Source organism: Sporothrix brasiliensis (assembly GCF_000820605.1).
Source record: "Sporothrix brasiliensis 5110 chromosome Unknown Cont19, whole genome shotgun sequence".
Lineage (NCBI taxonomy): Eukaryota > Fungi > Ascomycota > Sordariomycetes > Ophiostomatales > Ophiostomataceae > Sporothrix > Sporothrix brasiliensis.
Window position 1 is genome coordinate 4263804 of NW_024467138.1, and position 15774 is coordinate 4279577.

General features: G+C 55.9%; 5 protein-coding genes across 5 annotated transcripts; 3 read left to right on the plus strand and 2 right to left on the minus strand.

Moving 5' to 3' along the window:
* Positions 1-20: 20 nt before the first annotated feature.
* SPBR_00395 (uncharacterized protein) lies at positions 21-1899 on the minus strand (the record flags this gene model as incomplete). Its single annotated transcript, XM_040758714.1, has 2 exons — positions 21-1566; positions 1640-1899. The coding sequence occupies 2 exons, from the start codon at positions 1897-1899 to the stop codon at positions 21-23; spliced, it is 1806 nt and encodes a 601-aa protein (XP_040618975.1).
* A 2094-nt stretch (positions 1900-3993) lies between these two features.
* SPBR_00731 (methylthioribose-1-phosphate isomerase) lies at positions 3994-5178 on the minus strand (the record flags this gene model as incomplete). The annotated part of the gene is made up of 1 exon (XM_040759050.1): positions 3994-5178. The coding sequence occupies one exon, from the start codon at positions 5176-5178 to the stop codon at positions 3994-3996; it is 1185 nt and encodes a 394-aa protein (XP_040618976.1).
* A 448-nt stretch (positions 5179-5626) lies between these two features.
* Positions 5627-10623, plus strand: SPBR_00033 (tmem1 family; the record flags this gene model as incomplete). Its single annotated transcript, XM_040758354.1, has 2 exons — positions 5627-7499; positions 7571-10623. 2 exons carry the CDS (start codon positions 5627-5629, stop codon positions 10621-10623), a joined length of 4926 nt encoding a protein of 1641 aa, XP_040618977.1.
* A 935-nt stretch (positions 10624-11558) lies between these two features.
* On the plus strand, positions 11559-12324 carry SPBR_00967 (FAD-linked sulfhydryl oxidase ERV2; the record flags this gene model as incomplete). Its single annotated transcript, XM_040759286.1, has 2 exons — positions 11559-11770; positions 11853-12324. The coding sequence occupies 2 exons, from the start codon at positions 11559-11561 to the stop codon at positions 12322-12324; spliced, it is 684 nt and encodes a 227-aa protein (XP_040618978.1).
* An 836-nt stretch (positions 12325-13160) lies between these two features.
* On the plus strand, positions 13161-14195 carry SPBR_00820 (20S proteasome subunit beta 1; the record flags this gene model as incomplete). Its single annotated transcript, XM_040759139.1, has 4 exons — positions 13161-13194; positions 13288-13333; positions 13480-13514; positions 13636-14195. The coding sequence occupies 4 exons, from the start codon at positions 13161-13163 to the stop codon at positions 14193-14195; spliced, it is 675 nt and encodes a 224-aa protein (XP_040618979.1).
* Positions 14196-15774: the final 1579 nt, after the last annotated feature.

A 15774-nucleotide genomic window follows, 5' to 3' on the forward strand; every position in this document is an offset into this window, starting at 1 on the left:
CATTTTTAAAATCATTCGGCTTAGAAGACAGTACCCTTGACCTGGGGGACTTTCTTGACGTTAATGTTCTTAATAAATAACATCCAGACAAAAGAGGTCGCCATGATGGCAGTGCCAGCAATCAACATACGCTTCTGGGAGTAGCCATATGCGTCCTGGATGGCCAGTCGGGTGGGACTGCCGACCTCGTAGCTCAGCTGCGTGTCAAGGTCGTCGTAGATGTCCTCGATCTTGTCCATGGCTTCAGCGGGCAGGTACATTTCCAGGGCATCCGCAAAAGTGTTGGTCCAGATGGTACCGGAAATGGTGTTGCCGATGGCGCCGCCAACGTTGCCGACAACGTATAGCAGAGCCAGAACAGCCGCGACATGCTGGTGGTCGACAACGGCCAGGATAGCCAGCTGCTCAATCATAATGAAGATGGAGCCTCCGAACGAGATGAAGATCTGGCACATGACAATGTAGCCAATGTAGCCGTTGGGCGAGCGGAAGTGGATCATGAGGCCCATGCCGAGAATGTACATGGGCACCGCAATGTACAACAGGTACTTGAAATAGCCCGTCTTACGGACAAGGAAGCCGATGCCCAGCAACAAAACTCCCGACAGGACGTCAAACGTGCTGCCAACGTACCCAGCCTCGGCCAAGGTCAGGTTGTTGACGACCTGCAGGAACGACGTGAAGTAGCTGGCCCAGCAGTAGTACGAGATCTGGTAGGTGATGTCAATCAGACAGGCACCGATGACAGTGCGGTTGACCAGCAGACCAATGTTGAGGAATGGCGACGGGGCCAGCAGCCACTCGTGAAGGCCGAAGAGTACCAGGATGAAAGCACCGACAACGATCATGGCAATAATGTAACCCGACTTCCAGCCATTGGGCGCCGATTCTGCCAGCGTGAACGGAAGCAGGAAGACGGTCAGACCAGCCGCGAACAGGAACACGCCCAGAAAGTCAAACTCGGCCAGGTAGAACCAGACGTTTTGCAACAATGTGCGGCCGCTTGACTCGCGGATCAACATGCCCTGTCTCTTGGCCTTGCGCAAGTTGAGCTTAAGCAGGGCGAAGAGCGGCAGAGCGACGATGGGCAAGATAATACAAAATGTACCGAAGCCCCAGCGCCAGCTGATGTAGTTGTAGAAGTCGTCAGAGGCCTTCGGGCCCGCAAAGGCGGTGATGATGTACGGCGACGAAGTGAAGGCGTATGCCAGGGCCCGGGACTTGAGACGCGAGGCATCAGCGGTAATTACGTCGATGCTGTAGGTCATGCCACCGAAGCCAATGCTGTAGAACACCTGGGCAGCGCAGTAGGTAGGCAGGCTGTTGCTGGTGGCCATGAGGACCAGGCCAAGCGTGGCGAAGAAGATCATAAGTGCAAAGCCCTCGGCACGGCCCCACAGATCAAGCATCTTGGCCAGAGGGATGTACATGGCGGCGGTCATTGCGTTGGACACGATTCCGATGACGGTCAAGAGTGAATGCGACTGGAAATCACTGGTCACGTACGGCGTCAGGTTGTAGAGGATGGAGGCCTGGAACGCGTTGACAAAGTACAAAAGGAACATGCTGTAGAAGGAGTCAGCAATGATCAACCAAGCAAGCACCAGAATACATTGGTAGGGCGCCTCTTCCCACGCACAGAATGAAGACGGCAATCAGAGAAGGCCTAGACCAGGTGAGGGTCACGGCCTCGACGTCCTGGACACCGGCCTGGGCCGTCTCGGTCGGCAGGGTGTCGGCATCCTTGCGTGGCAGGTCATCGGCTTCTAGATCCACGTTGGTCGGTACAATCGTAGCAGGACTGGCTGTCTTAGGCTCATCTCTAGCGATTTTATCTGCCGACGCAACCTCAGGTTCCGAGAGAGCGGTCGTATTGAAGCGGAATTTGGGAGGGCCCATGGTTGACGTATATACGGCGTTTGGCTCCTGCTGTGGAAAGGTAAACAAAAGAAGGGCAGGGTGAGCGGCTGGTGCCGGGGTGGATGTGGAAGAAAATCAATCCCAAGGGGACTACGGGAGGGAAGACAAACAGGAATACAAACGTCCTCTTATATTTCCAACACAACTAATTTCGAAACGGAGGATAGCGTGACAGGAGGATGCACACAGCGGAGCAGTAAATATGACTAAGTTGGCATCCGGCGTGCGCTTGGGATACGAGCACACAGCACCTCCGAGCCAGGGTCCGACCAAGCTCCAGACGCAGGCATCTGACGACGAACTAGAACAAAATTCTTGCAATGTTGAAAGAAAAATATCCCCCAAAAGCGACTAACACTGACCATGCATCCCTCAGTCCGAGACCTACTAGCCGAGACCTAAGACTCTGCATCTGGTTGCCAGGAGTGGGGGAAGACGGCCGCCCGATCCACGTTTATTCGCCTGTCGACACAATCTATGCTGTCGTTATCCATCTATGCTATCAGATCTGATTAGATAGGAACATACAACGTACTGGCAGGCGAAGAAGTCTTAAGAGCCAGAGGTGGATATTCATAGAGCTGCCAAGATCTCTCGCTGTGGGCCTGGAGGAGCTCGCCAGTGCTTAGTGTTGATGACACCGCCAATGAATACCTGGTCTTCGCCGCAGGATTATTGTCTTGGCAAACAGAATTATGACAAAAATCCCTACTGGGAAAGAATTGCAACGCTAAGCCGGCAATATCTGCCGTGAGCAGAGCCATCCAGCCGAGAACAGCAGGATGACCAAGCCAGAGTGACATGTCACAGTAGGCTTGACGGTCGCTTGACAAGCCAAGTAAGTATGGAGATGGCGGTGTCATGTGGGTTATGAGGACGTTACGACGGCAAAATGAGGCCAGTCTCTCGCATGATGCGCTTGTTCGTACGCAACGTGCCATGATATTGTCACCTCCCAGAGAGCCGTGAGGGCCTTTTTCGTATTTCCATGACCGATGTGCGTTCCACAGAGGAGAACCACAGCCATTTCGACACAAACCAATCCTCACGTACTACTAACAATCGTACACAATTATCAGATGTGAAAAGAAACAACAGGTAGCCATTTTGCAACAAGTCTGCTGGCCCATGCCGGCCTACCAGGTTCTGACTTTAGAGCTGCCTAAACCTTCCATACTCATGTCCCTATTTGTCTGTTTGAGCAGCCCTGCCGAAATGGAAGGCAAGAAAATATCAGGGAAAGTTCTGTTCCGATGCCGCTTCGTTCCCGGAACGTGACGAATTCAAAATTACTTTAAATGTCTCCGCTTTGAAAGTGGACGGTCTCTCTTTTCCGTCTTCTGCCCCCACATGCCATGCCCGGACAGGTCAAGGACATATAAAATCACGCACAACGTCCTTGCCCAACCTGCCTGCCGGATGAAGATGGTGGGCAAGCGTAGTCTGCCAAGACGAAAAGTGAGAAGCGATGGATTTTGGACGACCACTGAAGTTGAAGCGCTCTTCACTTGTCGGCGGGTCGGCTCTGGCTGCGGGCAATTTACATAAATTTGACTCGGAAGAGAGATACGTGATTCTTTTCTCCCGAATAGATTCCTGGTCGTTGTCGCATCAGGTGTGTCCGCCGTGCTATCTTTGCTTCCTCAACAGGTTGTATGTTGTTATCAGATTGATTAAGGGGGGCTGGCCATGTTGTTAGGGGCTTTTAGGGACTTTAGGGGCTTTTCTGGTGACTTGGCATGCCGCATTCGTGGCGTTTGACAGTTATCAGATGGATAAATAAAGTGGGTCGCCGGGGAAGCAGCGCATTAGTCCAAATACGAGGCTCTCATGTCTATTGTCTGAATAGGCATATGTCGAAGCGACCGCACCTTCGGTGCCGAAATATTCAGCCGTCCAGGGAGACTCCCTTTTTGTTTTCTGACACAGGCAACACAACTGTGCCATGAACCTCCGCCGATTCAGACGGCTTGCAGAGGAAGCTATGCATAATCCACGCGAAGAAGATCACCGCCAAGTCTATTTCTATTGTTTGGTATCTGAGCATATCGCAGGCATGCCTGAGCCCCTCCCCTAGAACACCACCGTGAGATCAAACTCTCCTCTGGTGTTCTTCTCAACGACGCCCTTCTCCGTCACAATCACATCGATCAGCGCGTGCGGTGTCACGTCAAACGCCGGGTTCCACACATTGATGCGCTGATCTGCCGTCGCCACGCGCACCGCCGGCTGCGACAGGTCCACCTTGCCATCCGGCCCGACCACAGGGCCCGTCACCTGCGTCAACTCCTCGCGCTTACGCTCCTCAATCTTGATCTGAGCACCTGTCGGCGTCTGCAGGTCAATGCTGGTCGTCGGCGCTGCCACGACAAAGCGGATGCCGTGGTGGCGCGCCAGCACTGCCAACTGATACGTGCCGATCTTGTTAGCCGTGTCGCCGTTGCGCACCACCCGGTCAGAGCCGACAATCACGGCGCGGATGTTGTGTGAGTCCTTCTTGAGCGCAAACAAGGCGGCTGCCATCGAATCCGTGATGAGCGTAGACGGGATCTTCTCGTACACGAGCTCAAACGCGGTCAGCCGGCTGCCCTGATTGTAGGGCCGTGTCTCTGTGCAAAACGCATGGAGAAGAGCATCGCGGGCGTGCAGCGACCGGATGATGCCGAGTGCCGTGCCGTGGCCGGACGTAGCGAGCGAGCCTGTGTTGCAGTGCGTGAGCACCGAGATCTTGTCCGAGCCCGACGCGCCAGATGCAGACGTAGAGCCACCCTCCTTCAGCAACCAGTCCGCACCATGGTTGCCAATCGAGAGGTTGGACTGCAAGTCGCGCTGCAGGATCGCCTCCGCCGCCGCCACGTACGCATCAACGACCGCCGCCTTGGCCGCCGCGTCGTCCAGTCCCGCCAACTGCACGCCGCGCACTTCTTTCTTCAGGAGGCTGATGGCGTTTGCCAGGTCCACGGCCGTCGGCCGGCTCTCCAGCAAGTAGTCGAGGCGGCTGTCAATGTAGGACACGGCCTCTTGTGCCGACGCGCCAATCTTCGTCTGGGTAGCAGCCGCGCCCAGCTCGACAGCAAGCGCCAAGCTGGCCACAATGGCAATTGCCGGCGCGCCACGCACGCGCATCGAGCGAATGCAGTCGAAGGCTTCGGAGCTCGTCGAAACGGCATCGTAGTGGTGCTCGTGCGGTAGCCGTAGCTGGTCGAGCACGTCCAGCGAGCCGCGCGTGTAACGGATGGCCTCGAGCGTTCCAGACATTGTGTCGGGCTTTCTGGATTTACTAGACTCGTCGAGGGAGAAAGAGGGGAGCAACGGTATAAGGTTGGGAGGGGGGATAAGGGTCTGTCGTAGCTTGTTGCCTCCGTCGCGCCTTTCCGTTGTTCTTCGCTTTTTTGTAGTCGACGATGTGGCGCAAGATGCCATCATTTATTCTGCCACCTGCCCCGCTACGGTACGGTGGTCGTAAACGGACGTTTGACGCTGCGCTGAGATCCAATCACTGCCTCATGTGGCCCCTCACCGCCTTCCTCTTCAAGAGCCCCTAATGACGTGCCTAGCGTGCGCCTACCCTGTAGAGGCAAGCTGGCCCGTGCCCCATCCACAGCTCCCTGAAACCCGTTTACGTCTGGCTACATTTGTGGAAAGAAAGCTTCAAGCTTTGCTTCTCGTCCACCCTTGCACCACCAAACGCTCCCTTCCCGCCACCATGGAGCAGCCCTTCTCGACATCCAAGGTGACTGTCGAGTACCACGATCCGCATGGCCTCTATCGACTGATCGCCCCAGGGCTGCTCGCTCGGCTGCCCCTGAGACACCTGCACTGGCAGTCGCACTCGGGGCCGCTGCGGTCCATCGACACCCTGCACGTCGAGCTGGTGCCGGCCGAGTCGAATCCTACCGTCACAGGACCGGCAGCAGCTACTGCGCAGATTCAACCCGGCCCCAGTGGTACCACGGATGCGTCGACGGCCGACGACGGCTTCCAGACCGCAACCGTCGGGGGCCGTCAAGGCTCGCTCGAGTCGACAACGACAACCACCTCGAATGCTCCCTCGTCCTCCACTCCACGCCCGCCCGAGCGACGCCATCAGATCCCCGGCTTGCGCCGCACACCGTACCTCAAGCTGCTGCTCGTGCGCTGCGACGACACCGACACCTACAAATCACAGACGCGCTCCGAAATCCGCGATTGGGTCAAGAAGAACACCAGCCCTGCCTCGTCCGGCAGCAGCAACCGCAAGGCAAGCATCGCGCCTCTCGAAAACCACGATGCCTTTGACTGGATGATTGTGCACGTCGTGCTGCCCAACTCGCCCGCCTACAATCAGCCCCGCACCAGCAAAGCCAGCAGCGGCGGCGACGGCACGGGCAGTGACAGCGCAACCACCAAGACCACGTCCCGCTGGGGCAAAAACTCGTCGACGCTGTTGGAACGGCTACGGTCTGACTTCAACACGGCCGCCGACTCGAAGAGCACCAGCAGCGGCGGGGCTCCGGCATCGTCAGCTACCATCGATCGTGTCTCCCAGATCCGCGTTGGCGTCGACGATGTGCCCTACGAGCTCCTCCCGCGTGTACAGTCCACTGGCAGCGGCACCACCCCCCCTACTGGAGGCTACGTCGAGTCTGAGCGCGAGGCACAGGCAGCCTGGGCCGACGTTGTGGGCAAGCTGAAGAGCCGCATCCTCGCAAGCTTCGACGTGCGTGTGTCGCAGTACGAAGACGATATCCGCGAAAAAGATGTGCAGCGGACCCTGCCAGGCTGGAATTTTTGTACCTTCTTCATCCTCAAGGAAGGCTTGGCTCGCGGCTTTGAGAGCGTCGGCCTCGTCGATGATGCACTGGTCGGCTACGATGAGTTGAGCGTCGGCTTGGACACTGTTATACAGGAGCAGCATGCATTGACGGCGAGCACTCTCCTCAGCTTCACAGACGACCTCAAGAGTGCAGCTCTCAAAGCAATCCGTGGGGATGACGCAGACGAGCCTGTCAATCTTCAAGCAGCGGACTCTGCCACCCTAGCCATACCCATCAGCGCCACCAAAAAGCCCTACCGCGACCTCATCCTCGCCAACAATGTATCTGTCTTTGACTTCCGCTGCTACATTTTCGCGCGCCAGATTGCCCTACTGCTGCGCCTCGGCAATGCGTGGGTCACGCGTGAGGAGCTTCTCACCAAGCTGCAGGAACAGCAGGAGGCCACCATGCACTTCACTCCGGCCGCCGCCGCAACTCACGTCGCATCCTCGTCCTCTTCGTCGCGCAGCGACCCCGAAAACCTGCCCATGCTGGCCGAAATCTGCCGCCGCACTCTTGAGTTTGTGCCGGCCGTGTCACAGGTCATGCGCGAAGACCTACTTTTTTCGCTAGCCAGCGAGGCCGAGCCTCTCCTCCCATCATCACGGCAAGTCATAGACAACATGGTGGCCTCGTTCGCCTTTTCTATTGCCCAGCAGATCCTGGCGCAGACGTCCACAACCGCACTTCCCATTCCTCCGTCTTCCATGTCTCTCGCCTCCGACAATGGCCAGGAGCCCAAAGTATCCATTCCGGAGCCGAAGACAATGATGCACCCGGCGCGTACGTCGTCCCTAGAAACACGGGGTCATCAGGTGGGGCCGGGATGGGAGGCCGGGCGCCACCCAGTCCAGGTATCTTCCCCGGTCCGGGCCAAACTCAGCCGGCAGCTCATGATGTAGAGGAAACACGCTTCCTCAAGGCTGGTCTGGAGGACCTGGCCGCGCGTCGCGCAGACCTCTACATGCTGGCGCGCAACATTCTGCAGAAGATCGGCGAGAAGCGTGGTTGGTCGGACGGCTGGTCGACCGCGCCCATCCTGTCAGAGTTAGTCAACAACCACGACCGCTTGGAAGAGGTCAGTCTCGATGACGACACTAACTCGGGCGCGCCTGTCTCTTCGTCTCGTTCGCCACCCTCGCCCACATCTCCTCCCTCATCCAACGTTGTTGCAGGCGTTGATGATCTGCTCTTGCGCACTGCAGTCGAATCCGACACCAACTTCTTCCGCATGTACGAGGTTCTCACCGACAAGGCCCTGCGCCACTATACAATCGCCGGCCACACACATGCTGTTAACGCAAACTTCGCCGACTTGGCCGTCCTCAAGTATCACCTCGCTGACTACTCTGCCGCCGCTGCAAACTTCTATGAGACTACCACCTTCTTTGGCGAGAATAGCTGGAACTTGCTCGAATTGTCCATGCTCCTTATGTATGCGCGTTGCCTCAAAGAGTTGGGCCACAATGACGAGTATGCATGGCGTCTGCTAAAGTTTCTGGTCAAAGCTGCCGAAGCAGAACGCCAGCGTCTTGAGGAACGGGCATCGTTTGGGCGCGTGAAGCAGCTCACAGAGAAGAACCAGGAGACGAAGCAACCGCCTATCTCTGCGGTCCAGGGCTGCCTTGCGGACCTCCTCTCCGCATCTACATCTGTGTCTGGCGAGATGCGTGTTCCATTGACCAACTTCTTCTGCGTAGTTGCCGTTGATGGTCCACCCTTTTTCGCCGATCGTGAAGACAGCTTTTCCGTAACTCTGCGCCTAGACAGTCTCTTGGTTGACAACCTGCCAGTCGATTCAGTCAGGGTTCGCTTAACGCAGACCTCAAGTCGTGGCCAGGCCCGCGAGATTTGGCTGGAGACCACAGATGTCTGCACTCTCACCCCAGGCACGAGTCGCGTCCAGCTCCACAGTCGCACTATTGTTCCCGGCATCTACACCATCGACCAAATACGCATTGTCAGCAAAAACCTCGTCTTATTCCACGACCATGACGAGACCCACACAGTGCAACGGCTGTCGAATGTCGGGGCCACCACAGCGTCTGCATCTTCCGCATCCACCTCCTCCAACACCAAGAACATCCTCGCTGAGCCACACCTTGTCCTCTACCAGCGGGCCGATGCCCTTGACGTACAACTGTCCACATCCAAAGATCTGCAGCTCGACAAGAACAACTTCCTTGAACTGGCCCTCATCACTGGCTGGAACGACATCCAGCACTGCGAAATGCACATTCGGGCGGCGACAGGCGGTTTGCGGCTGATCACCACCGAAGCCAAGGTGCTCGGATCTACCGGCCACACGTTTGCCAAACCCGTCGAGGGCGGTATTGTCTCCTTTGACGACGTCCCCGCAGGCACATCACTGGCCATCTCGTTCCCCTTTTCTATCGAGCAGGATGTACTAGAGTTGTGCCTTAAGGTGGATGTCACCTACACGACAACCAGAGGCACGACGTTTCATTTCTCCAAAGTGCCCTCCGTCAGTACTTCTCTGGCCCTGGGTGTTAACGTGCAGGACGTCTTCAAGCACGATGCGCTCTTCTCGCGTTTTACCGTATCGACTGCGACGGCCAGCCCCCTGCGCGTTTTCCGCAGCGAGCTCCTCGAATCGGACTTGTTCACCGCGCAGCTGGGCACGGATGCCTTGGAAGACGGCAGTGTGGACCACAGCACCAGCCTGCCCGTTGTCTTCCCAAAGCAGCCGGTCAGTTTGTTGTACAAGATTGTGCGTAAGCCAGGCTCCGGGCCGCTCAACGCGCCTCCCAGCAAAGACACAAAGCGTACCATGTACATCAAACTCCACTACAGCGTGTTCCAGGACCAGCTCGACGCCGCCCTCGAAGCATCCGTCTGTGACGCGTTTCGGAAGACGACTACGCTAGCGCAGTATGCTAAACTCGCTTCTTCCTGCGTGCTACGGCATCTACACGCATCCTTGTCTCCGTACGATCTCGAAAAGATTGCCTTGCTGAACGAAATGACCACGTCCGTGTTGGCACATGTCAACTGGGCCCGCGAGTTCCCAGGCCTGGGCCCAAGTAGCACCGACCCGACGAAGTCGAAGGCGGATGATCTAGCGGCCGTAATCTACGACTGGCAGAAGCAACATGCTGTCCTCGCCATCCCACCAGCCGATCCTGCGTCATCAAGCAATATCCGCACCATTCTTATTCCCGTTGATATTCCCAGCATCACCATTGTACACACGGCCGACATCCAGCTGCAAGGACCCTTTGGCACCGCGGTGGCAGCCGACCGCTTTGTGTCTAATGACAGTGACGAGGACGAGGACGGAGGTGGTGACGACGATAGCTCCATCAGCTTGCCCATCTTTTGCGTGAATCAGCTCCTGCCGGCTACACTGCATCTTCGGTGGACACGCATCTGGGACACGGGTGACGCGGACGCCTCGCCAGATTCTTCGGTGCCAGCCTCTTCGCTTCTTGATGACCTTGAGTTTAGTTTTGAGGTCTCGGCCCCTACGGACGCCTGGCTTATTGGTGGTCGCCGCAAGGGCCACTTTGTCATCCCAGCGCCCGATGCAGATGGCAGCACCATCGGTCTTAGCTCTACGCCCGCCCTCGAAGCTGCCATCCCCCTCATGCTCATCCCGCTGCGCGAGGGCCGTCTGCCTTACCCGAGCGTCGAGATCCGGCAAATCATGTCTGATTCAACAACAACTGGCGGCCACCATGCCGAGCCGTCCCTCAACGGTCATCCGCACGAACCCTTGGCCGGCCACCACCACTGTGAGACCGACTATCGCAACCTAGGCGAGACTGTTCATGTCGTGGCGGACCGGACGCGGTTGACCCTAAGCTTAGATGCGAGTGGACCGGGAGGTGGGCCACTGGTCCTGGAGAGTGAGCGAGCTCGAGGCATCGGGCGGGTTGTTGTCTAAATAACCAGATTTTATGCCCTCTACGATAATAGCTCTCGAAAGCTTTTTAAAGTTTTTTGAGCGAAGTCTTTTGCGCTTCCTTTTTTATGGCGTATTTCAGTATCTCAAGGGCTCGAAACCAGCTCAAAGGTAGCGCATTGCGAAGTAAAGTTTTTTTTAAAAAAAAATGATACCGAATTTGATTATGATTATGATTTTTTTTTTTTTGGTATTTATAAGAACAAGGCTAAGGTTATACAAATAAATATAATGGAGGGAGCGGTGAAGAAAAAAACGTCCGTAATTTCACACAGACAGGTACCTAATTATTTAATAACGAATATACGATCTTGGCATCAACTCAAGTGTGTATGGGGCCGTTTTTACGATGCATATGAAGTTCCATTGTTTCAACACGTGTAAAATGCACCATGAGGCTGGGCCTACCGCTCCGTGCAGCGTAATTACTGAGCAAAACGGTCGCCTGGCCCCGGATCAGGCTAGTCGTTTAATAAATGCAAGCCCATATTCCCTCATTTGGAGTTATTAATTTATAACTTTTGGCGTTAACGGCGCGCCTTGGGGCCACAGGTTCAGCCATTAGGCCCCTTTTGGCAGGGCCGTTCGAGAACCACTAAGCTGAGACGACACGACGCAAGGAAGGAGGGAGGCAGCCACTCGACAAACGGAAAATGAATCGGCGCAACAGCAGATGACAAAACATACAGACTTTGCGATCAGACAGACAACGACACAGCATCGAAGCATGAAAACACGACGCGCGGCCGTTTGAAGACAGTGCTCGAGCCAGCAGCAGACCTACGCGCGACCACGACGCTGTTGTCCTCAAGCGACTCGACCACTCCACAACAAAGTCGACGTCGACGTTAACGTCAAAGTTTGTGCAACTGCGCCGAACTCTTCTCCCCTCTTCACCGACCACAGCACCTCCCGTCATGACACGACCGTTCCGCCTTGGCCTGTTGGTCACGGGTTTCATCGTCTTTGTTACGATTATGTACATGTCGTTTGGCAGCACGTCCACGCCCGCATTCAAGCCAGCAACGGCAACGGAGCCGTTCGGCGGCAGCATTGGCAGCCTGGGCCTCTCGGAAACACTGCTAACCGGCGGATCCATCGCACCCAAGCTCGAGAATGCGACAGCCAAGTATGTTTCTTCACCGACTCGTTTGATCCGACTGCATTGGAGTGCGATGACGAAACTCCCACATACTAACGTCCCCCGGCAGAGCCGAGCTTGGTCGCGCCTCCTGGAAGCTGTTGCATACCATGATGGCACGTTTCCCTGACACGCCGACCCCCGACGACAGCCTCGCGCTCCAGACCTACATCCAGCTCTTTGCCCGCCTCTATCCCTGCGGCGACTGCGCCTCTCATTTCCAGACGCTGCTCCAAGAATACCCGCCGCAGGTGTCCTCGCGCAACGCTGCGGCGGGCTGGGCCTGCTTCGTGCACAATGAGGTCAACACGCGGCTCAAGAAGGAGCTGTTCGACTGCAGCAAGATTGGTGATTTTTACGACTGCGGCTGCGGTGAGGATGGCAAAGACGGCGGGAAGGGCGGCCACGGCAAGGTGCCAACGACACCTGAGAGCGGCGGCAACGTTGACGAGGATGGCAATGCTATTGAGGCCGAGGCCGCGCCACCACCGCTGACGCTCGGTGGAGAGGCATCAATAGTGCTGGAGAAGGAAGAAGGGTGAGTCATCTTATACGAGCGTCTTGCATGCCCAATACACAAGCCGTACGGGGTGGTGACATGTTGCCTTTACGTGCCCACTAACATATCGCAGTCTGTCTCGTGGCGGTTGAGTTACCGCACTTCCTCGGCTTGTTTTGTTATTTTTCTGTCGTATTTTGTTTTGGATTCCCTACAATTTGACACCGTGTCAAGCAAGCCCTGTTGCTTTACCTTTTCTCGTCGGCCTCATTTCTTCCTATGATCTCTTAAATCGGCCTACTATTCTACTGCTTCCGTTACGGTGTACCTATATACCTTGGCTATTTCCCCCTCTGTTTGCAACCCGCGACCAAATATCATTGGTCGTACCATTATTTATACCAATAGCCGATGTAAAACAGCATTATAGAATTTCAAGAATAAGAAAAGAAATCTTTTAATACATTCGTACCAATATGCGAATCGTGAATGGTTGGCTTTGGTTAAGAAAACGCCGTGACTGGTCACGTGCAAGTACTGCCGGGCGGTCAGCGTCTTGGCAACGCGTTACAGCAAGCTGCCTGGAGCTTGATGTTTGGAGCTCAGCATTCGTCAACCAGGCCGCCTAGCATTGGCGACCACATCAACGGACACAAGGCTACATCCATTTGCATCTGCATCCACGTCTACACTACCACGACTCAACCCGCACGACGACATTGGGCCCCGAAACATTTCGCATCATACCCCCGCGTACCGTGCATGAAGAGCGACGATTCTAGCAACGATTTGCTGTCAACACACCACAGCCTCCCCTCTCATCCCCTCTCATAACCACGTCCCTCCTCAATACCTACCACCGACACACCTACACACACGATGGAGTACGGCAAGTCCGGCCAGCTCAGCGAAGGTTTGTCCTACGTCCAGATCTGGCGACATTGAGGCCAAGACGGCGCCCTCGATGCCTTGGGTTGCAAGGCCAAGACTGACTCGGCTGTTTAAGATGGCATCCATGTCGATATGGACAGACTAAAGAAGGGCGAGGTCAAGTAAGTTGCCCTGATCGCGTGCCGCATGTATGGAAACGCAGAGCATCTACTAATACTCTTTGCACAGCCTCGGAACATCGATGTAAGGTCTACGATCATTTGCGTGCCGTACTCTCGGCTGAGTGCCCGATGCTAACCACATACAGCATGGCGATCACATTCAAAGACGGTGTCATTCTGGGTATGTTGCAATGGGCTATGGATTTCCCTCTGCTTGCATTTAATTGCTTTTTGTATTTTGTGTTTTGTATTTTGCATTCGTTTTTCTTGTCTTCTCACTAACGAACGCTTCTCGACTCCAGGCGCCGACTCCCGTACGACGACTGGCGCCTACATTGCCAACCGTGTTACCGACAAGCTCACGCGCGTGGCCGATACGATCTGGTGCTGCCGCTCCGGTTCGGCCGCCGACACGCAGGCCGTTGCCGACATTGTGCAGTACCAGCTTGGCCTCTTTGCCATGCTCAACAAGCAGCCGCCCACCACGCAGACGGCTGCGTCCATCTTCCAGGAGGTGTGCTATGCCAACAAGGATGCACTGAGCGCGGGGCTCATTATTGCTGGCTGGGACGAGCGGTACGGCGGCCAAGTGTACTCGATCCCATTGGGCGGGTCGCTGCACAAGCAGGCGTATGCAATTGGTGGATCCGGCTCGACGTACATCTACGGCTACTGCGACGCCAACTGGCGCGAGGGCATGGACGAGGCCGACGCAGTGTCGTTTGTCAAGGGCGCGCTGCAGGAGGCGATCAAGTGGGACGGCAGCTCAGGTGGTGTCATCCGAATGGTGGTGCTGACGGCGGCCGGTGCGGACCGGCACTTGTACTTGCCGGACACAAACTACACGGTGCGGCATCAATAGAGGAGGGGAGCGGGTGGCAGACCGTGGTCAGGAGCCAAAAGGTGTTCGGAGGCGTTAATCAGTGGGTGGTCAACGACATAAACCGAACGAGGGGTGGCAATGCGCTTTGCGACGCACGCGCGCGTTGCACACACGCACACGACTGACAGGGTGTGATGTACTCTGTTCCTTTGTCGGTTGCCGCTCCCTTTTACCAACATAATTTCGACCGCCGCTTCGCTGAACCGTCTGCTGTTCATTGTGCTATTGTGCTTTGTTCCTTATGTATACTGCCATTGCCTTTGTATGTCGCAAAAGAGAACGGACAACCGAAAACACGAGACCAAACTATTAGAGTTTAAGTGATTGAGTGCAAGGTGAGTATTGGGTTGAAGGAGCTTTTTTGCGCGTGTTCCACAGCGGTGAGGCTCACGCCTCCGAAGTCTGTAACCAAACTTCAGGGCCACCCAATCGGCATGGCACGGCTCATTCTCAAGGGCATTGCGGTAATTGGCTAGCACTGGCTTGGGCTGCCAGGCCAGCTCTACGAAGTAGGGCAATTCCGCCACCCAGACGCAATTCAAGGGTTTGACTGTCTGTCCCCTCTGCGGGGAATTACTTGACCTCGTGGTCGTGTCGCGCACCGAGATTGGTTCGTCGTCCACCTTGTTTTGTGTGCCCATACCGTTGTAGTCGATGCCCAGGCCTGTAATTTCCAACAGCCGTACGTGGTACCTCGCCCTGCCTTTTGGGACGTAGTTTTTATCGGCGACCGTGCTCTTGACCGCCATAACTTCCGGCACGTCCGCTACAGTAGGCAGTTTTGTGGTTTACGATGCCAGCGCCCTTTGCATTGGGTCAATTAAAAATGCAGAAAATTGACAAATTTCAAACAAATACACCTCACTGGCTGGTTTTCGAGGCACGGGGGTAAGATACGGTAGGGTGCGCCTGGGCAAAGGCCTGTCTTCTCGCGGGCCGCTCACCGGCCTTCCGTGTCTCCTCTCTGGTCCGTACGTCGTAAGATACGTCCCATCCCCCTTTCCCCTGCGCAAGGGTGGCCCCGTGGAAGGGTTAAGGAAGGAGAATGGCTAGATCTGGGCTCGCGATGGCCTGGCCAGGTCTGGCTTGCCTCAAAACTGAGCAGACTCTCTCCTCCGTTGCACTGGATGGTCAAACCCCTTTGTGCGACGCGTGCATGCCAGGCACATAATATTTTCAGCGTGTCGTCATTTGCCATTGTCCCGTCGTCACAGGCAAGCGCTTGCGCTGGGAATGCCTGTGCGGCTGTAAACCACGTCGTCCCTGTCAACGACCGCCGTCGTCACCCACGTCCACACACTTGCAGCATTGGGCCGCGTGCGCTGTAGCTTGGGCGGTGTTCAGCGTGTGGCATGCTGCGCTTTCGTTTCTTCTTTTCCTTCTCTTCTCTTTCCTTTTCTGTCCGTGGTCTCGGGTTCCACCGACTTTTCCATCTCGTCATCTTCTCTTTCGCTCCCTCCTTTTGTCCATCTCTTCTTCTTCTTCTTCCTCTTACTTTCTCCTTTCATCTCCCCCCTTCTTCTCCGTTTTTTCTCTTCTCTCCTCCTCCCCTCCCCTT